At 44.8% G+C, this 22211-nt stretch overlaps 1 protein-coding gene across 4 annotated transcripts in view; it reads right to left on the reverse strand.

Moving 5' to 3' along the window:
* Window positions 1-22211, reverse strand: part of caskin1 (CASK interacting protein 1) — a 696764-nt gene that overhangs the window by 111307 nt on the left and 563246 nt on the right. For all 4 annotated transcript variants that reach the window (XM_073060226.1, XM_073060225.1, XM_073060224.1 and 1 more), the window contains exon 7: window positions 2615-2723. In XM_073060226.1, the coding sequence (XP_072916327.1) occupies window positions 2615-2723 (109 nt within the window). The remainder of the gene's footprint in view (window positions 1-2614; window positions 2724-22211) is intronic.

The raw sequence follows: 22211 nt of genomic DNA on the forward strand, positions 1-22211 counted from the left end.
TCCATGGAAATGAGCAGTCAATGTTTCAGACTGAGACCCTTCGTCAGGACTCGGCCCGAAACATTGACTGTTCGTTTCCACGGATGCTGCCCGACCTGCTGAGTTCCTCCAGCGTGTTGTATGTGTTGCTTTGACCCCAGCATCTGCAGTGTACTTTGTGTTTACACTGGAAATCAAAATTGACACACATAAAATGCTGGAGGAGCTCAGCAGGTCAGGCAGCATCTATGGAGAGGAATAAACATTCAGTGTTTCAGGCTGAGACCCTTCATCAGGACTCACGATGAAGGGTCTTGGCCTGAATCGTCTTATGCTCATTTCCCTCCATTGATGCTGCCTCACCTGCTGAGTTCCTCCAGCATGTTGCTTAACGTGGGGAGAGATGTAGAAATAACAGCTGATTAACTTTCAGCCGCCTTATATAACTGGGCAGGTTTAAGTTCAAACCTACTTTAAGTGCTTGCAGATTTTGCCCACACATTTGCTTTCTAATGAAGGGTTAACGCAATGTTAAATGCTCAGGAGTTAAACAACCACACAGATGAACTGATTACCATGAATATAACTTAAATATAATCTTCTTCAAAATGTTACTGTGAAATAAAACCCAACTTTCTCTTAGAATTCCAAACAAAGCAAGTTATTTGGTGAAATGATTTTCATGCAAATAGTGTGGGGGAAATTAATGTAATCCAAAAATAGAACACAGAATATAGAAGAGTACAGGCCTTTTGGCTTGTGATGTTGTGCTGACCCTTTAACCTACTCCAAGATCAATCTAACCCAAGCGTTCCCAACTTCTTTATGCCATGGACCCTCCATTAACTGAGGAGGGGAACCCCTGATTTCCTCCCACATTGTCTTCCATTTTTCTATCACCCATCTGCTTATCTAAGAGTTTTTTTAAAATGTCCCTCTTGATTCTGTCTCTACCAATACCCCCAGCAAGGCATTCTACTCACCCACCAGTCTCCGTGTGAAAAGGTTACCTCTGATATCTCCCCCCCCCCCCCCCCCCCCCCCCGACTCTATTAAAATTTTGCTGTCTTGAATTAGCCACTACTGCCCTGGGAAAAAAGCATCTACTTTGGCCATACCTCTTATCATCGTATACAAACTTTTAAACAAATTTTCTTAGACCTTTTAACTATTGAGATCACAGGGAAAATTTACAAGGATGTTGCCAGGACTGGAGGACCTGAGTTATATGGAAAGATTGAATAGATTAGGACTTTATTCCTTGGAACGTAGTAGATTGAGGGGAGATTTGATAGAGATATACAAAATTATGAGGGGTATGGACAGGGTAAATGCTAGCAGGCTTTTTCCACTAAGGTTGGGTGGGACTACAACTAGAGGCCATGGGTTAAGGTGAAAAGTTTAAGGGGAGCATGAGGGGAAACTTCTTCACTCAGAGGGTTGTGAGAGAGTAGAATGAACTGCCAGCACAAATGGCGTATGCAAGCTTGATTTTAATGTTTCAGAGATGTTTGCACAGGTACATGGATGGTAGGGATATGGAGGGCTATAGTCTCACTCCAGGTCAATGGGAGCAGGCAGTTTAATTGGTTCAGCCTAGACCAGAGTGGTTGAAGGGTCTGTTTCTGCACTGTACTTTTCTGTGACCATGACCTGAGACGCCCAACAGTTGGAGATCTATGTGGTTTGGTCTCAACCACTTCAAGACATCTGGACCAAGTTTTTGGAGCTGGGGTTGAGGCTCACTTGAGATCAGTAATGACCGAGTGGTTGTCTTTGTTCATGAACCAGTGCACGTGCTCATTGAGACAGCGAGGTTCTTATTGCTAGGCTCTCACTCGAACTCACATTGCAGCAATAAAACTAAACTTTGTGAATTAATGTATTACCAGAGGACGTGTTTTTAAAATTAGACGGGTGTGGGTGGGGGAGATTAAATGAGATGTGAGGGGGTAGCTATTTTATGCAGAGAGTGGTTGCTGCCTGCAATTGGTTACCAGAGGTAATAGTGGAAGCAGACAGTTGAGCAAAGTTAAAGAGGCTTTTAGCTAGATGCATGTATATGAAGAGGAGGAAGGGATATAGGCAATACATAGGAGGACATTTAGTATAAATTAGCATCAAGACTGGCACAACATCATACCCATTCCCAAAAGTATGTTGAGAAATTCAACCACATTGTCCAAGTACCTGGGGTACACCTGGTTAACAGACGAGTGGAACACCAGCACGGAGGCCGTATGCAGAAGGGCCAGAGTTGCCTCTACTTCCTGAGGAGACTGAGGTCCTTTGGAGTATGCAGGCCTCTCCTTCACATGTTCTACCAGTCTGTTGTTGCCAGTACAACCTTCTATGCAGTGGTGGGCTGGAGCAATGGCATTCACACGAGTGATGTCAACAGGCTCAATAAACCAATTAGAGAGGCTGGCTCTGTTATAGGAGTCAAATAGGGCACACTGGAAGCTGTGGTAGAACAAAGGACCCAACAGAAAATCCTGGCAATCTACCTATCTAAATTCCTGGTCTAGTTTGTGCAATTTCTCCTTGAAAGTTGACCCTTGTTTCACCAGAGTGGTAAACCAACACCACCCTCCTTCCAAGTGCCCAGGACTATTATTCTCAGAAAGGATCTTACTTCTAATAGCAGACGAACTACGTCAGTCTTCCCACACAGTGCGGCTTCGTGCAGCGCTGTTCCTGCTTTTGTCTGGCGGTTGATATCTATTCCGGCCTGCAACAGGAGCCTGTAGGGGGAATTTTAAAAAAAGAGTCACAGTGTCACGTGGCTTGATTCCGCACCGCACGTTAATCACCCATTGATGATAGCTCTACACTAATCTGTCCAACACTTCTCACTGCCTTGGTAAAGCAGCCTGGACAGTCTCTCTTCTCCCCTCTCCCATCAAGCAGAAGATACATAAACCTCAAAGCACGGTCCACCAGGCCTAAGGACATCTTCCATCCTGTTGTTATTAGATTCCGTGGATGATAAGATGGACTCTTGACCTCAAGATCTATCTCATTACGATTTTGCATTTTATTGTACTTCCTCTGTGACTGTTACACTTTATTGTTATTATTTTACCTTGTTCTATCTCAATGCACCGTGTAATGATTTGATGTGTATGAACAGTAAGCAAGACAAGCTTTTCACTGTGTCTTGGTTCATGTGACAATAATAAACCAGTACCAATACAACTCCTGATGAAGGGTTTCGGCCCGAAACGTCGTCACTACCTCCTCCCATAGATGCTGTCTGGCCTGCTGCGTTCTGCCAGCATTGTGTGTTTTTATTTATTTCCAGCATCTGCAGATTCACTCGTGTTATCAATACCTATTTTTTTTCTTTCATTCCATACTCCCCACTGACACCTGGTAGATTCTACCACCTACCTACACAGGGAGGAGGTGGCAGCCAATTAACCCACCAACCTGGATGTTTTTGGGACATGGATGGAAATTGGGACACCCAAAGGAAACCCACATGATCACAGAGAGAACATGAGAACTCCACACAGGCAGTATCTGAGGCCAGGATTGAACTCGGTTCTCTTGCGCTGTGAGGCACTACCGTTGCCACGTCCACACGTCGGCACACGTGGAAATGAAACATCTCCAAATGAATATAAACCTCAGAACGTAAAGATATGTGCGAAATAGGAGCAGGAATCAGCCATGTGGTCCCTGGAAACTGCTCCACCATTCAATGAGATAGCTGATTGGGTCTTGGCCTCAGCTCACACAATCCTGCCCAGCTTCCTTAATTTTACACCCCCATCCACCCCAAAAATCTAGAACAAAGTAGCATTTTCTGTTTTATTTCAGATTTCCAGCATCTGCAGCTCATTTTTTTTGTCTTACAATGATCCATCACAGCCTTGGCTATGCTTAATTACGTAGCTTCTGTAGTTCTCAGGGACAAAGAATTCCAAAGACCAAGAATATTAACTTTTCTCTATCTCAATCTTAACTAGGTATTCCCTCGATACTGGAAATGTATCCTCATTCTGAATTCTTCACAACCAAGAGGAGGCACAATATCGATAGGAACATAGTAATGCTATTTCAGCACCAGAGACAGCACCAGGTTCAATTCTGCGGCTGTCTGTAAGGAGTTTGTAGCTTCTCCCTGTGATTGTGTGTGCTTCCTCCAGGTGCTCAGGTTTCCTCCCACTGTCCAAAGATGTAGGTTAAATGATCGCATGGGTGTAAATAGCGACGTTTGCTCATTGGGCCGGAAGGGCCTGTATATGCTGTATCTCTAAATTAAATAAAGTAAGTTAAATAAATCTACTCCCTCAAACCCCCTCAGCTAAATTTCCGTTCCCAACCCAATTTTAGAAAGTGGACTTGCATAGTATTTTAAAGAATGAAGTGAATTTGAATTGAAGGCTGAGGAGATTTTCTCGGTGACTTCAGGGGAAAGGAAAGATTATCACTGTTGTATCTGCCAGACAGGAAATCATTTTCACCTGCTTTCATATTGTACAAACCTTCCATAAAAATCATCTGAGATTAAATTAAATCTTCAAAGCAAGTTGAAGCCAAATTGCTAATAGATGAGAGGAAAGTAGTGATTGACATCAGCTTATAGTGTACTTAGCATCCAAAAGCAGGAACAAGATGAAGATGCATTAACAAATCCTGTCCACTCGTTCCATCTCCCATTGATCAGAAAGTTCATGTGACATTATCTTATGCTGCTCACGAGGGCATCTAGAACTAGGTGGCATAATCTATGGTTAAACTGATGGCTGTTTAAGGTAGAGGTGAAGAGGAATTTCTGGTCTCAATTGTGAATCTCTAGACATCCACCTCAGAGAACTGGAATCATTACATAGTGCTAAGCGTGACGGATTTTTGCACTTCAAAGAAAACCCTGCAGATGGTGTAAACCTGAGCTAAATTCAAAAAATGCTGGAAATACTTAGCAGGTCAGGTAGCATCTGTGGAAAGAGTAACAGGTAAATATTTCTAGGTTCAATACCCTTAATCAGATAGACCTTTGAATGACAGAGTAATTTTCTCATTGTTCTGTTGCCGTTATTCAGCTAAAGGCTGTGTAGCGGCACTTGTGTGTTGTCCCCAGCATTTCCCAGATTGTGATGTTTGTTAATGCACACAACGCATTGCACTGTTTTTTTTTATGTATGTGTGATAAATTTATTGAGAACAGATGCAGAATAAGCTCTTCCGGCCATTCGAGACTCGCCACCCAGCAATCCCCCGACTTAATCCTAGCCTAATCACAAGACAATTTACGATGACCAATTAACCCACCAACCGGTACATCTTTGGACTGTGGGAGGAAACTGGAGCACCTGGAGGAAGCCCATGCAGTCATGGGGAGAGCATACAAACTTCTTATCTGTAATGCACAAACTCCTTGCAGGCTGCAGCGGGAATTGAACCTGCGTGACCTGTACGGTAAAGTGTTGTGCTAACTACTATGCTACTGTACTGGTGATGAATCAAAATTAATCTGAATCATATCTTGTACATTTCATATATCTGTATTGGTTAAAAGTGAGATTGAATGGTCAAGAAGGTGGTACAGCATAGAGCATGACAAGGCACAGAACACATCATGGTCATCCATTGCAAATTAGGAAGACCTCAGTTTTTGATGCTTGTTCGTATCACTGGACCCTGAGATACAGCAGGGAATGAGGCCTTCTGACCTTTCAGGTTGCGCTGCCCAGAAATCTCCCAATTTAATCCTAGCTTAATTTACGATGACCAACTATTCTACCAACTGGTATGCTTTGGACTGTGGGAGGAAACTGGAGCACCCGGAGGAAACCCACGTGGTCACAGGGAGAACGTACAAACTCCTTACAGACAAGTGGCAGGAACTGGGTCCAGGTCACCTGTACTGTAAAACATTGTGCTAGCCACTCTGCTACTGTGCCACCCTTGTGTTGGTGAGAGAGTTGAACTGCCCCAGCGTAAAGCTTTTCCACTTAACAAAACTCTCCCACGTTTCCTGTCATCGTTGGACGTGACGGACAACCACCTGTCATTGGTTAAAAAATAGAATGTAGGACATTACCGGCCCTTCGGCCCACAATGTTATGCCAGCCCTTTAATCTCATGCAGAGGATGGTCCATATGTGTACTGCGCAAAAGTCTTAGGCACATATATTATTGTGTGGGTGTAGGCCTCCGTTAGTCTCGCTAGACCATGGATTTGCACCTTGAAAGTTTCCAGGGCGTAAGCCTGGGCAAGGTTTTTTTAATGGAAGACCGGCAGTTGCCCAAGCTGCAAGTCTCCCCTCTCCATGCCACCGATGTTGTCCAAGGGAAGGGCATTAGGACCCATACAGCTTGGCACTGGTGTCGTCGCAGAGCAATGTGTGGTTAAGTGCCTTGCTCAAAGACACACATGCAAGCCTCAGCCAAGGCTCGAACTAGTGACCTTCAGATCACTAGACGAATGCCTTAACCACTTGGCCACGCGCCAACACATATTATATATTATATTATATATAATATATGTGACTAAGACAAGTTGCCAGAGGAAATGAACAGCAAAATAACAATATTTAAAAGACAGATGGACAGGTGTGTGGATAGGAAAGGTTTTGAAGGATATGGGCCAGATGGTAGCAAAGGGGACTAGTCTTAGCTGGCATAGATGAAACGGACTGAAGGGCCTGTTTCTGTCCTGCATTTACACTATGAGGTGACTTTATTTCACATATATCTCAGAGGAGATTGTAAATGAGGCACAAGCTAGTCGCTGCTTTAGCAAAAGTATAAAAAAGTACTGCTGTTAGTGAACCTCAATGCATCGCAGCAACAACTTAGCAGTAAAATCATAAGCAGGGACATTGTTCCAGGATGCTGCGATGGGTGAGCATTGGCACAGCAATGGTTATTGATGGAACATGAGAAGCTTATTAATGGAAGGGGGTCAGGTTTATGGGCTGTGTTGTTAATAGAATATCCAAAAGCGGCAGGCTGATTTGGAGGGCAGCAGAAAACAGGTATGACTTTCTTTAGCAGTTTGCCTTATCCCTTCCAGTATGCCTCAAATGGCATTACAGCCTTATTTCAGAGCATAATGCTGGGAACACACTAAAAGGAAATGTTTGAATGGTGAGAGATTGCAGAGCTCTGAAACACAGAGGAATCTGGGCTTCTAAAGCCCGGATCACCAAAGGCAAAGGCAGGTGCGGCAACAGATTAGATTTGCTTGTCACATGCACATCGAAACATGCAGTGAAACGTGTTGCTTGCATCAATGACCAAAACAGTCTGGGATTTGTCCTGGGGGCAGCCCACAAGTGTCCCATGCTTCCAGCAGGGTCGCATGCCTGTAGCGTAGCGTATTTGGTGGAAAGGTACGTAGTTCACAACCACTGAAATTGAGTTGGGCTTTCACTTTAAGAGGCTCTTCTGACGTGACGACATAGTTATGTAAAAGGGCTTTTACCACGCTTTGTGTTCAGTTTTTTGGAGTTCAATAAATGAATTATCCTCTTTTTTTCTTAAACATAAAATATCTCATGTCATTTTATTTGCAAAAACCAACACACCCAATTCACTAACCCTAATCCTAACTGTATGTCTTTGGAATGTGGGAGCACCCTATTCCGGGTGCTCCGGGGATTCGGGTCCATGGACTCAATTTAGTTCGGATTGCCATTACTCACTTCCATTGTTCGCATGATTTGTGTTTTTTTTCTTTCTCTGTGCATTGGGGGGGGGGGGGGGGGGTTTGGTCTTTCATTTTATTTAGTTGGGTTCTTTTGGGTTTCTTGCTTTCTGGCTGCCCGTAAGCAGGCAAATCTCAAGGTTGTATAATTTATACATACTTTGATAATAAATGTACTTTGAATCCTGGAGGAAACCCACATGGTCACAGTCACAAACCCCTTACAGACGGCAGCGGGAATTGAACCCCGATCAGTATTCACTGGTGCTGTAAAGCAATTGTGCAAACCCCTACACTGCCCTGGTCCTCTCCCCTCTCCCCTTTAAGCCCCTGCCCCCAGTACTTGATCCTTTTCACTGTGCATTCACCCTGTCTATGACCATCATGATCTTATACACTTCTATAAAATCACCCATCATTTCCCACAGTCCAATGAATAATGTACCAACCTGTCCAACCTCTCCCTATAATTCAAGCACTCAAGTTCTGGCAACATTCTCGTATATCTTCTTTGCATTCTTTTCAGCTTAATGACATCTTTCCTATGTCTAAAGCTGTACACAATATTCCAGGTGGGACCAAATGTGGGAAAATGGGACTAGATTTGAAAGGTATCTTGGTTGAAGGGTCTACTATGTTGGTGTCAGAGGCATGGTGACACTGGTAGGCTAACCCCAGCATACCCCAAACTCTGGTTGTCTTTGACACAAACACTGCATTTCACTGTATTTTTTGGTGTTTCAATGTACATGCGACAAATAAAAGACAGGATTAAGATGATATTTTAATCTTAATTTTAATATAATCTTAATCTCATGATGTTTTATCCCATGACTCTATGATCTGGTCACAAAGATAATTTACAATCTCCACCCAGACAGCACCCAAGACTGGAATGAACTTGGGTTACTGGAGTGGGAAGGTGGCAGAACTCCCCACTGCACCTCTATGTCCTTTCCAAAACTTGAGGGCACTGAGCTTTTAGGTCCCTCTTGTACTGCATTGTTAACACATTACATAAAAGGTGAATATTTAGCAGAGGAACACCAGGCTGTGCCAACAGTCTATCATTGTTACTTTTTTCCTGCCCTGTAAATCGGGCAAATTACAACTTCCGGGCACAAAACATATTGTTGGCATGGCCATCATAATCAAAGATCCCACCCGCCCAAGACGTTCAAAGTTCAAAGTAAATTTATTATCGAAGTACATATATGTCATTATCTATAACCCTGAGATTCATTTTCTTGTGGGCATACTCAATAAATCCATAATGGAATAACAACCATAACAAAATCAATGACATTCAACCAGTGTTAAAGACAAACAACAATGGAAATACCGCTACAACTACTAACAATAATAATAAATAAACAATAAGTATCGAGAATATGAGAAGAAGAGTTATTGAAAGTGAGTCCATAGGTTGCGGAAACAGTTCAATTATGGAGCAATTTGAAGTTGAATGAAGTGAGCCCCCTTGGTTCAAGAACCATCCAATAGAAAAATAAGGGGCAACTTTTTCACACAGAGTGTGGTTGGCGTATGGAATGAGTTGCCAGAGAAAGTAGTTGAAAGAGTGGTCAAGTAATAGCAGAGAAAGTAGAATCAAAGACCACACCCATGCCGGGCATTTTCTATTCCCCCCTTTCCCACTGGGCAGAAGATACAGAAGCCTGAAGCATGTACCACCAGGTTCAAGGACAGATTCTACCCTGCTGCTATCAGACTCTTGAATAGGTCTCGTACGATGAGATGGACTTTTGACATCACAATCTACCTCATTATTAGTCAGCTCCATCTTGGGTACTAGCCTCTGTAGTATCCAAGACATTTTCAAGGAGCGGTGCCTCAGAAAGGTGCCGTCCATCATTAAGGACCCCCATCACCCAGGACATGTCCTCTTCTCATTGACACCATCAGGAAGAAGGTACAGAAGCCTGAAGACACACACTCAATGGTTCAGGAACAGCTTCTTCCTCTCTGCCATCTGATTCCTAAATGGACTTTGAACCCATGAACACTGCATCACTTTTTATATATATTATTTCTGTTTTTGTAATATTTTAATCTATTTAATATAATGTATACTTACCTTAGTTGACTTATCTACTTTTTTTCTATATTATCACGTATTGTGTTGTACTGCCGCAGCTAAGTTAGCAAATTTCACGACACATGCCAGTGATAATAAACCTGATTCTGATTATTATTTTGTACTTTATAAACACAAGGAAGTCCGTAGTTGCTGGAAATCCAAAGCAACACACACAAAATGCTGGAGGAACTCAGCAGCTCAGGCAGCATCTATGGAAATGAATAAACAGTCGATGTTTTGGGCCGAGACCCTTCTTGAGGACTGAAGAACTTTATTGTTTTACTGCACTATAGTTTTCTCTGTAGCTTTTTCATTTTATTCTGCATTGTTATTGCTTTACCTTGTTCTACCTCAATGAACTGTGTAATGATTTGATGTCTTTAAGCAGAATCCAGGACAAGCTTTTCACTCTTTCTTGGTTCATGAAGCAATAATAAATCAAACGAGAGCCAATACCAATACCAATACATTTTGAAGACACACAAAGTGCTGGAGGAACTCAGCAGGACCAGCAGCTTCTATGGAGAGGAATAAACCAATTAACATTTCGGGCTGAGACCCTTTATCAGAAGCAAAACTTCAAACGTTTGATCCTCTCCATCGGTGTTGCCCAATTTGCTGAGTTCCTCCGGCACTTTGTGTGTGTGTTGCTCTGGATTTCCAGCATTTCTTGTGTTTAAATTTTGAAAACTTCCACTAGGAGTTGCTCTCTCCACATTTAGGCTCAAGACCATGCAGACATAGTATAAGATAATTACACGGGGCCGGGACCAACCCATATGTATTGTCTGTGTTTGCTGATCCCATGCTCTCTATCACTGGAGTGTTCCAAGTAATCACCCTTGATGTTACAGTACTGCTCCTCAGATTAAAGCAATTCTCATCTCCCGGTAGTTTAGTGGCACTGCAGAGTGAAGCACTGGCCTGTTACCAACAGGAGGTATTATGTAGGCGGTGCCTCTGGAGTGAAAGCTAGACATGGAAGCAATGATTTTTCAATTACTCGGTCAATATTTCTTCTGCAGAGTGCAAACCACTTAAAATGAGATCCCTTCTAGCAAAAGGAGATCAAGTGTAGGTGTAATACCCAAAGTGATAAGAAAATTCATGTGTGCGCTTGTATAAATTTGTTTTGGGGTAATTTCTTTGTATGTCTCTCTCTGTATATTTGTTTCTATTTGAGGGTTTTTCTCTGTGTGTGTCTGTAAGTGTGTGAATTTGTGTGTGTTCCTGGTTGTGTGAATTTCTCTGTTTGAATGTGTGTGTATCTGTAGGCATTTATTCGAATTTCTGTGTGTGTCTGCATGTGTTTGTGTGAATTTCTGTGTGTGAATTTCTGTGTGTATCTGCCTGTGTGTGAATTTCTGAGTGTGGGAGTGTGTGTGACAGAGAGTGTGAGTGTGTGTGTGTTTCTGTGTGTGAGAGAGTTTGCGCATGTGTGTGTATATATGAGTGTGAGTGTGTGTGTGTGTGTCTGTGTGTTTTTTCACCCCCCCAGCCTCTGTCATTGTTTCCATTTCCCCTCCATCTGCTGATCACCCCTCCTCAGCTACATCCACCTGTCACATGGCAGTTCTTGTCCCACCCTTTCCCCACACCTCTTTAAACTGCCCCTCTCCCATCTACTCTTTCAGTCCAAATGAAGGGCCACAATTTGAAGTGCCGACTATCCATTTTCCTCAGCAGATTTCTCCTTCATCTCGTTTGTTGCTAAGCTTCTGTCTGTGCATGTCTGTTTCTGTTTGTGTATGTGTGCTTGTGCGTGTGTGCGTGTGAGAGAGAGAGAGAGAGAGAGAGAGAGAGAGAGAGAGAGAGAGAGAGAGAGAGAGAGAGAGAGAGACAGAAGTATACAGGTCTGTGAGGTATGTATCAATAATTTGCTGAAAGTGCTTTTATTTGGAGTCTAAACATTTAGCCAATTTAGCCTACGTGCAGCAGCAAGAGGCCCTGATCAGCTCTCTGACACCCCCACCACCTTACCCTCTTGTTTAAAGGGACCATTTATAATTTCCAGGTTAGCTGCCAGCTGAGTTCTTCTGCAGTAGTTCTGTATCTCAGCTAGAGAAGAGAAAGATGCTATCGATGTTAATATAAGGCACCTCTATTTTTCTTTTGTCCATGTGCTTCAGAGTCTCTTAAATGTCTCTAATGTATCACCACCCCAGCAGGATGTTCCATGCACCCACCACTCTCTGTGTAAAAAAAAAACTTACTCCTGACTTCACCCCCATACTTTCCTCTTACTTTCTGCCAGCTACACTGTTAGGGCAGCAATGAAGGTCCTCCATCTTCTCTATTGTGCCCCAGGTGTGGTTCAGAACCTCATTTCTGCCTCTACAATACAGTGCCAAGCTGGCTTTGGCCTTCCGTATTTCCTCCACCCTTCTGGGTCCTCGATGATGGAATTGGTCCATCTTCTCAAACCATCTCCAGCGTTTCCTCATGATGATTGCCTCTTGGTGATACTTTCCTCAAATCAACTTACAATTATGTCCCCTCATATTAGCCATTTCTGCCCTGGGGCAAAAGACAGTGGCTGTCCACCCTACCTCTGCCTCTTATTATCACACCTCTATTGAGTCACATCTCATCCATCTTCCCTCCGAAGAGAAAAGCCCCAGCTCACTCAACCTATCCTCATAAGACGTGCATTGTAGTCCAGGCAGCATCCTGGCAAAATTTCCTCTGTACCTCCTCGCAAGCTTCCATTCCTTTTCTATAATGAGGCAGCACCGATTTGGAAGCAGTTAAAACCAGGGGTAGGATTTTAAAATTGAGGTGTTTCTTAACTGGGAATAAGTGAATGTGCAAGCAGGTGAGGGTGGGTGAACGGGACTCTTCAGGATGCAGTGTAGAGGTAGCAGTTTTGTATGATCTTAAATGACAGAGGATACACCAGGCACTACACAAATGCAACTAGAATGTTAAGCTTTATATAAAAATGGCACTGCGGAATTTCTAGATACTGACATTTTTTTTAGAGATACAGGACAGTTACGGGCTCTCCCGGCCCAACGAGACCCCGCCGCCCAGTTACACCCATGTGACCAGTTAACCTACTTCTGTCAGATGTGGAAGGAAGCCAGGGCACCCAAAGGAAACCACCACGGTCACGGGGAGAATGTACAAACTCCTTACAGACAGCGGTGGGAATTGAACCCGGGTCGCTGGTGCTGTACAGCATTACCATAACCGCTGAACTACCGTGCTGTCCTCTTACATGAAATACCCAGTTATTCTATCAGAATGGAGTTCACATTAATTAACTGACACTCAGACAGAGCCTAATTCTGATGAAATGTCAGCCTACACCTCTTGGCTGCACAGAGGAGCTCGAGACATACGGCAGAATTATCCCACTCAGTTTATCAGATCTGCTCCACGATTTAATCACGGCTGACTTATTCCCCCTCGCAACCCCATTCTCCTGCTTTCTCCCTGTAACCTTTGACACCCTGACTATACAAGGGACTATCATCTCCACTTTCGGTATGCCCAGTGACTTGGTCTCCACAGCCACCAGTAGCAATGAATTCCTCAGTTTCACCACTTTCTGTCTGAAGAAATTGCTCCTCTTCTCTGTTCTAAACGTACATCCTTCTACTCTGAGGCTGTGACCTCTTGTCCACCCTCTCCGTGTCTACTTGATCTAGGCCTTCCAGCGTTGCTAACTGAGCCACTGGGTTTTCTAGCATTTTGTTTCTCTGTTGTCTGAGATTCCAGCACCTACAATCTTTTGTCTTCCCTATAATTTAGTGTTGTCCATTTCGTTCGAACAGTTTCCTTCTTTGTCTCTAGGGGGCAATACATAACCAGTGTTTTGAGCAGAGTGGTAAATCCTCCTACAGGTTCTGTAAGTACAACTACATCAATGTGATGGTGACACATGTACGATGAGGGCTGGAGATTTATTGTTGCAGGAGTCTGGTTAATACACAAATCACTCAGAACCTGCTCTTTTCATTTTCTGTTGGCCCTGGTAATCTTGCTATATGCACCATGTGTGGATATCTACCATTCTTTGCAAGTCACAAACACGTTAATTGAACATAGAACAATACAGCACTGGCCAGGCCCTTTGGCCCACAATGTTGTGCTGACCATTTTGACCTACGTCAGATCAATCTACTGCTTATCTCCCACAATGTTGTGCCGACCATTTTAATTTTAATTTTATTTATTTAGATACAGCGCAGAATAGGCCTTCCAGCCCTTTAAGCCGCAACACCCAGCAATCCCCCGATTTCCCTAGTCACGGGACAATTTACAACGACCAATTAAACCTACCAACCGGTTACGCTTTTGGGCTGTGGGAGGAAACCAGGGCACCTGGAGGAAATCCATGAGGTCATGGGGAGAACATACAAATTCCCTACAGGCAGCGGAGGGAATTGAACCTGGGTCACTGGTCCTGTAAAGCGAGGAGGTGACCACTACGCTACATTAGATCAATCTAATACTTACCCCACATTGCACTACATTTTTCGTTCACCTAAGAGTCTCTTAAATGTACCTAATGAATCAGCCTCGACTGCCACCCCTGGCAGCATGTTCCACACTCACACCACTCTCTAATTGAAGGAGCTGCCCCTCAGAGTCCCTTTAAACCATACAGACAGTAATACCAGTGGGACTGGGAGAGCTCTGGAAAGCGGTTCATTCCCGCGGGTCAAGGCCAGTCAGGGTTGGGCAGTAAATACTGACCCTCACCGCAATGGACGATGGGCTCATTACAATGGGCGATATGGTAGTGTTGCAGTCAGCCCATCTGCTTTACAACGCCAGCAACCTCTAATCCGGGTTCGATTCCTGCTGCTGTCTGTCTGGGCTTCTCCCTGTGACTGGGTGAGATTCCCCCGGGTTCCCGGTTTCTTCCCACATTCCTGCACACAGCACGAAAGTGCATTTTCAGAGAAAGTACAGCAGCGACTCTACTTCCTTAGGAGTCTGCAGAGGTTCAGCATGACATCCAAAACTTTGACAACGTTCTATAGATGTGTAGTCCAGAGTGTATTGACTGGCTGCGTCACAGCCTGGTATGGAAACGCTAATGCCTTTGAATGGAAAATCCTACAAAACATGGTGGAATCAGCCCAGTAAAGCCCTTCCATTGAGCGCATCTACATGAAACACTGTTGTAGGAAAGCAGCATCCGTCATCAGAGATCCCCACCACCCAGGCCAAGCTCTCTTCTCACTGCTGCCATCAGGCAGAAGGTACAAAAGCCTCAGGACTCGCACCACCAGCTTCAAGAACAGTTACTACCCCATAACCATCTAGTTCTTCAACAAAAGGGAATAACTACACTCACTTGCCCATCCATCGAGATGTTCCCACAACCAGTGATCTCACTTTAAGGACTCTCTATCTTGTTATTTCATGTTCTTATTGCTATTTATTTATATTTACATTTGCACAATTTGTTGTCTTCTGCACTCTGGTTGCTCTTTCATTGATCCTGTTGTAGTTACTGTTCTATAGATTTGCCGAGTATGTCCACAGGAAAATGAATTTCGGGGTTGCATGTGGTGACATATATGTACTCGGATAATAAATTTACTTTGAACTTTGAACTTCCAAAGACATAGTGAGTCGTGAGCATGCTTCTGGCACGTGGTGGCGACACCTGCAGGCCTCGGACTGCAAAGCAAATGATTTCACTGTATGATTTGATGAACGTGTGACAAATAAAGCTAACCTCTCTCAACCAGCATCACTGCCGAGTCAATAACTTCTTGCCGTTTCCCTGCAGTTGGCATCCCTCGAAGGCACAGATGTTGGTAGACCAAATGGGCTGGACGTGATGAGTTGAAGAGCTTGCCCTGTACTGTGCTGTGACCCTAGTGTAGTGGTTACCAACCTTTTTAAGCCCAAGATCCCCTACCTCGGCCTCAGTGAAAGGCAAGATCGACCCCAGATCGATTAGTTACACGCATGCATACCGGGGCAGAAAAGACCGGAAGTAAAACCCCGCAACCCGGAAGTAGAAATAATATATGAACACCAGGGGTCACCACCCTTTTTTGCACCGTGGACCGGTTTAATATTGACAATATTCTTGCGGATCGGCCGATGGGGGGTGGGGGTGTTAAACACAACCGGAATACAGTGATACTCGAAGCAGGATCCTTATGTCCAGTCTATTCTGCAATTTAGTTTACGTGGCTCTCGGCACTTAGCTTCTGTCCCGCTTGCTCACGTTTTTTCCGCTGAAAAAACTCAGTGGGTTTGTCTTTCAGTGTGGGGTGCTTGGACTCAGTACCGGAGCAGTTTTGAGGGCTTCATTGTCTCATTCGACAGCCTCCCGCCCGCCCGCTGCCAAATGCCTTGGCCAGGTGAGGCTGGTCGTGGGTGGGGTGAGAGGACAAGGTCAGGACCAGAGGTCCCCGTACCGGGGCCGCGGTGGTCGCAGTCTGGAGAGAGCGACAGGGCGCCCGCCTGCCTCTCCATGTGGGATCTATCGGCCGACAAAAGTTTGTTTCAGTAGATCGCAGTGAGGTGGCTGCTCTGCTACTTATCAAACCCTGAGCCCGAATTAGGTCGTCTGCGAATATTTTAGCACTGGGTTCCCCATGAACATTCGGTGTGCTAAACAGATTTAGAGGTGGCGCCCATTTGTCCGCGCTCCAGGCCGGTAGCAACGGCACTTCTCGCCGGCTGCGCGTGGTGACCAGTTACCCAAGGCCAACCAGTGATCCCCGGCGCGAGGGTGTCACTGCGTTTAGGTGACTGATGACCTCACGTGGGGACCACTGAATTACACTGTGTAGTGCGGGGGAGCTACACGCATGCACACTGGGCAGAAAGAACGGAACTAAAACCCCTCAACTCGGAAACAACCTCTCAACAGTATTTGTGTATTTAGTTTTCATTTTTTTTCCGGGATCTACTGGGGAAAGTCTCAAAGATTGACCCGTCGATCAGCGACCACTACCCTAGAGCATGAATCGAACGGCTTTTAGACGCTGTGGGGATGTAGTGGTACCTGCTTAAAGAACAGTCTCTCTATGGATCTCAGCAGGTCAGGCAGCATCTACAGAGAGGAAAAAAGAGTCTGGGTTTCGTGCCAAGACCCTTCATCAGGACTGGAAAGGAAGGGGGAAGAAGCCAATATAATTTGGGGGAAAGGGAAAGGACTACAAACTGGCAGGTGATAGGTGAAGCGAAGTCTCCCTGTGTAAGTATAGGTAGTCTGTCTTTCTCTGTGTCATGCAGTCATCATGGTGAGGTCACTGCGATAAACTTTACACCAGGTTGAAGGTAATTATCAAATTTTTGTTACAAGTCCTAGTTCAAAAGCATTTTAATTGGACACTGGCTCAAAGACTGAATCAGGGTTGTCATGGAAACAGTCCATTCTGTTGCTCTACAACACTAATTGTTCTCTAGCACGTGTTTAATGAAGGTGTAAAATGCTTCTCTGTCTGTGTACAATATGTGTGCAGCGGGGATTTCTTCCCTCCAGCAGAGACGTGGGTGGGAGGTGAAGGGTTCTGGTGATAACTGCAGAGGGTGCAATCATTTCCCATGCTCCAGAGGTGAGGAACGCCCAGGAGTTCTGTCTGTAGACAGCTTTCAGGCTGGGCTGCTATTCACTACTGTGCCAGCCTTACGATGAACAAAGAATTAAGTTGTTTAATTCAAGATAGTCAAATAAACGACATCGAATCTTCATCAGTGCACTTTAGATAACTAATATTTAACTCTTTCCTTGTACTAGACCATAAGACATAGGAGCAGAATTAGGCCATTTGGCCCTTTGAAACTGCACACCATTCGATCAGGACTGATTTGTTATCTCTCTCAACCCTATTCTCCTCCCTTCTCCACATAACCTTCGATGCCCTGGCTAATCAGGAAGCTGTCAACCTCTACAACAGCCTGTGGCTATGAATTCCACAGATTTATCACTTTCTGGCCAAAGGAATTCCTCTTCATCTCTGTCCTTCTATTCTGAAGCTGTGCCCTCTGGTCCTAGATTCCTTCATTATAGGAAACATCCTCTCCATATCCATTCTATCTAGGCCTTTCAATAGTTGGCAGGTTTCAATGAGATCCCCCTTTTATTCTTCTAAACTCCAGCAAACACAGGCCCAGAGCTATCAAACACTCCTCATACACCCTCTGGACTCTCTCCAATGCCAGCACATCCTTTCTTAGATCTGGGGCAAAACTGCTCACAATAAACACTAGGACTGGAGTTTCTCAGGCACAATTGAAATAAGAGATTTCTTTTTTTTCAAGAAGGTGTCCTTGGAAAGAAAATGTTGTACTTCTATTGTTCCTTACATTACAATGTTTTAAAGAGCACTTTGCAGCCAGGTAAATATTTTGAAGTGTTCTCACTGTTGTCATATGGGAAATATGGTTAAGTGGCACAAGACAGGCTGTTCAGCCTATTGGCCCGTTTACCAATGGTTATTCATCCTATATAAATCCCACTTTATTCTCCCCATGTTCAGCTATCTTTGCTTCTTATCACTCATCCGGAGCCAATTTCATTTGTTCGTTATGTGCCATGTTGTATGACGTGCGATCGTGGTCTTTCTGTGACCATGATTGTTCTTGGCCAATTTGTCTCCAGAAGTGGTTTGCCATTGCCTTCTTCTGGGCAGTGACTTTACGAGACAGGTGACCCCAGCCATTATCAGTATTCTTCAGAGATTGTCTGCCTGGTGTCAGTGATCGCATAACCAGGACTTGTGATAAGTACCAGCTGCTCATACGACCATCCACACCTGCTCCCATGGCTTCACATGTCCCTGATCGGGTGGGAGGGGGCTAAGCAGGACCTACACTTTGCCCAGGGGTGACCTACAGGCTAGTTGAAAGAAGGATTGTATTACACCTCCTTTGGTAAAGATGTATCTCAACCCCACCACCCAAAGGGACAACTTACAGAGGCCAATTAGCCTACCAGCCGGCATGTCCTTGGAATATGGGAGCAAAGTGGAGTACCTGGATAAAATATGGATGGCTTGTTACCTTAGCAGTTAGCATAATGCTATTATAGAGCTGATGGCCTGAGCTAAATTCCAGCACTATCTGTAAGGAACTTGTGACCACGTGGGTTTCCTCCAGGTGCTCCAGTTTCTTCCAAAGACATAGGGTTTAGTTGGTTAATTGGTCACATGGGTGTAAGTGGGTGGTGCATCTTCCATATTCCAGCATTTGGTAAACGTGTTCATACCCACACACACACACACACAAACATCGTTTTGTCATTCTGCTGTCGTTGAGCTGACTATGTATGACCATATTCCATAGGTGAGTATCCTCCCACGTCCCAGAGATGTATGGCTAGGATTAGTGAGCTGTGGGCATGCTACGGTGGCACTGGATGCGCGGTGACACTTGTGGGCTGCACAGGTCAGTCCTCACCGATTTGATTTGACACGAACAACGCCCTTCTCTGTAGGCTTTGCTGATCTTTAACCTTGAGGAAGATATTAGCATTGGATATTGAGACTGGACGTGTGGTCCCACTTTTGGGCTGCCCCTGCACATCCTCCAACTGTGCTGGTTGTTGCCGCCAACGATGCATCTCGCTGTATGTTGCGATGTTTTGATGTCCATGTGACAGATAAAGCTAACCTTTATCTTCTTATTCTTTGACATCGATCAAAAGGGAGAAGAACGACAATGCAGGGGAGTATACCTGCCATCCCTACCCAGTCACCTCTTTATGTGATTCTGGACCCTCCAATCCAGTTGCCACTCAATATCTTCTTAAGCCAGTCTCTTGAAGGAAATTAAGGATGAGCACTAAATACAGACCCTGCATCTTGGCAGGTTAGAAATGAGTAAGAATATTTTTGTTGCTGTTTTTGGATTATGCTCTATAACTTTATGAAGACCATGAGCAGCACTGGACATTTATACCTTAAGAATACAAAAGCACGGTATGTACTTGTTGGATTGGAATCATGGGATTGGGGAAGAAGCTTACATTGCAATGGAAGTAACTCCACTTTAGAGAAGTAAGTGGGAATGTTGTAGGCTGTGGTTGTACAGGAGCCTAGGGACCAGGGTGAAGTGGAGAGGTGGCAACACTTGGAGGAAACACTTGTCTTTCAGCTGGTCCATAACCTTCAAAAGAATCTCAGTGAAGAGTAAATTTGGTTCTTTGGAATGGTCTCCTAGACATTCACCTTCATGGCAGAAAGCAAACTAGAGGAATTCTATCGGATATCCCACCTGGGCAGTCTTGAACCTGGCCACGCTCACCACCTTCCTCCCTTTATTCCATGGTCTAACTTACTTTCCTATCAGATTTCAGCCCTTTGTCACTTCCACCTATCACCTTCCAGCTTGTTAAATCATTCCCCTCTCTCTCCCTCCCCTCCTCCCCCCATCTGCCTATCATCTCTACTCACCTAGATCCACCCATCACCTAACAGCTTGTAAAATCATTCACCCTCTCCTCCCTTCGTTAGGGAGACAGACAGCCTGTGGGATGTCGAACTGTTGGGGTGAACAGTGGTTTTTGATGGTCCCTTTGGGGGCTTTGCTATTGCTGGCATGGTGGGTGGTGCGGGGGTGGGGCTGATGCTTCAGCTGGAATAACTGGGGGAGAGGAGGGTTGATACTTTGCTGCTGCTTGTGCATGGGAGGGGTGAGGTGGGGGGGGGGCTTTAGGGCTCTAACCTTTTCCTGTCATTCATTCTTTGGGGGTTTTCTTCTGTTTTGTGGATGTCTGCAGAGAGGACGAATTTCAGGTTGTATACAGTATCCATTCTGATATTAAATGGAACTATTGAAGGGTTGATTGGGCCAGGATTACATCAGGGGATTGCTGCACAGCACTGCTCGAAGGGCCGGAAGGGCCTATTCCGCGCTGCATCTTGATAAAAAAAATTAAAAATATAAACACTGAGTGAAGTATTAGGGTCCAGTACTAAAAGTGAAAACACGCTTCGGTACTTTCACATCGTAGAACATTGACATCTGTTCTTTTTCCTTCTGTGATGTGTTAACTTTTATAGTGGGTTATCTATAGTACAGGAAGCCAACTTAATTGACCAGGGATTGCATTCAATTGCAAATCTGTTATTAACATCATGTACATACTCCAGGACACAGCCACAGTTTGTCAGTCCGGATAAAAGTATTGTTTCATAGTACTGCTGCCACGGTACAATCAGAATTTATCACAAAATAAGGAACTGAATTAACATCCACTTCTCTAAATTACAAAGTAAATTAAATATTTAGCAAAATACTTAAATAAAATCTCTACTGAACTGAACGGAAGAAGGACCGAGGACAGGTCAAAGGTTGGTGTCACATCTGACATCTCGAAGACCTTCCACTGTCAACAAAGTGCAAATCAGAAGGACAACTTGTCCGCCTGCCTGCGTGAGTGCGTTTCCCACACCCCCTCGAGAACTTCAACATCATCTGAGATAGAGCAGGCCACTTGATCCGGGCCCCTTCAGTCGATCGCTCCACCCACCGGTGCACAGTGGCTGTGATATGCACTGCCTGCCGAGGCGCTCCCAAATCCATGAGCTCTCCCACCAAGGATGGGGACGCATCGCCTGCAGGTTCCTCTACATCCGCTTTAGGAATAGACCACAGGTTCACCATTGTCATCAGGCACACACCACGGAACTGCCTGTTCAAGATCATTGTCATAGAGTACTGCAGTGCGAAACAGACCCTTCACACTGCTAGGGCCAGGTTTTCTGCCTAGACCATCTACCTGCACTCAGGTCATAGCCCTCCACACATCTCTCATTCACATGCTTATCATGAGTTAAGGGTGAATGATGGGAAGTTTAAGGGGAACTAGGGAAGATTCAGGGGAGTGGATTTAGAACAGTGACGAGGAGGGACTGCTTTTCCCAGAGAGTGCTGAATCTGTGGAATTCTCTGCCCAATGAAGCAGTGGAGGCTAGCTCAGTAAAGTTTTTGCATAGTAGGGTGATTAAGGGTTATGGAGAAAAGGCAGGTAGGGTGGAGATGAGTCCATGGTCAGATCAGCCATGATCTTATTGAATGACGGAGCAGGCTCAATGGGCCAAATGGCCTACTCCTGCTCCTATTTCTTATGTTCTTTTGAGGGGACAGTCATGAGAGTGTGGAACGAGCTGCCAGTGGAAATGGTGCATGAGCATTTAAGCGAAGTTTGGATAGGTACATGGATGGGAGGGGTATGGAGAGCTATGGTCCTGGAGCAGGTCGGTGGGAGCAGGCAGTTTAAATGGTTCAGCATGGGCCAAAGGGTCTGCTTCTGTGCTGTACTTTTCTATGACTCTATCCAAACTTGTCTCAAATGTTACAATTGAACCTGTGTCTACAACTAACACCGGCAGCTTGTTCCACTTGCACTGGCCTCTGAGTGAAGCAGTTTCCCCTCAGATTCTCTTTAAACTGTTCAATATTACTGGAAGGACTGCAAGAGCTTTGAAAAACAGTTCATTCCCACCGGTCGGGGTTGGGCTAGTCTCTGCATGGACGATCGGCTCATTA

This window comes from Hemitrygon akajei, chromosome 11 (genome assembly GCF_048418815.1).
Source record: "Hemitrygon akajei chromosome 11, sHemAka1.3, whole genome shotgun sequence".
NCBI classification, from domain to species: domain Eukaryota; kingdom Metazoa; phylum Chordata; class Chondrichthyes; order Myliobatiformes; family Dasyatidae; genus Hemitrygon; species Hemitrygon akajei.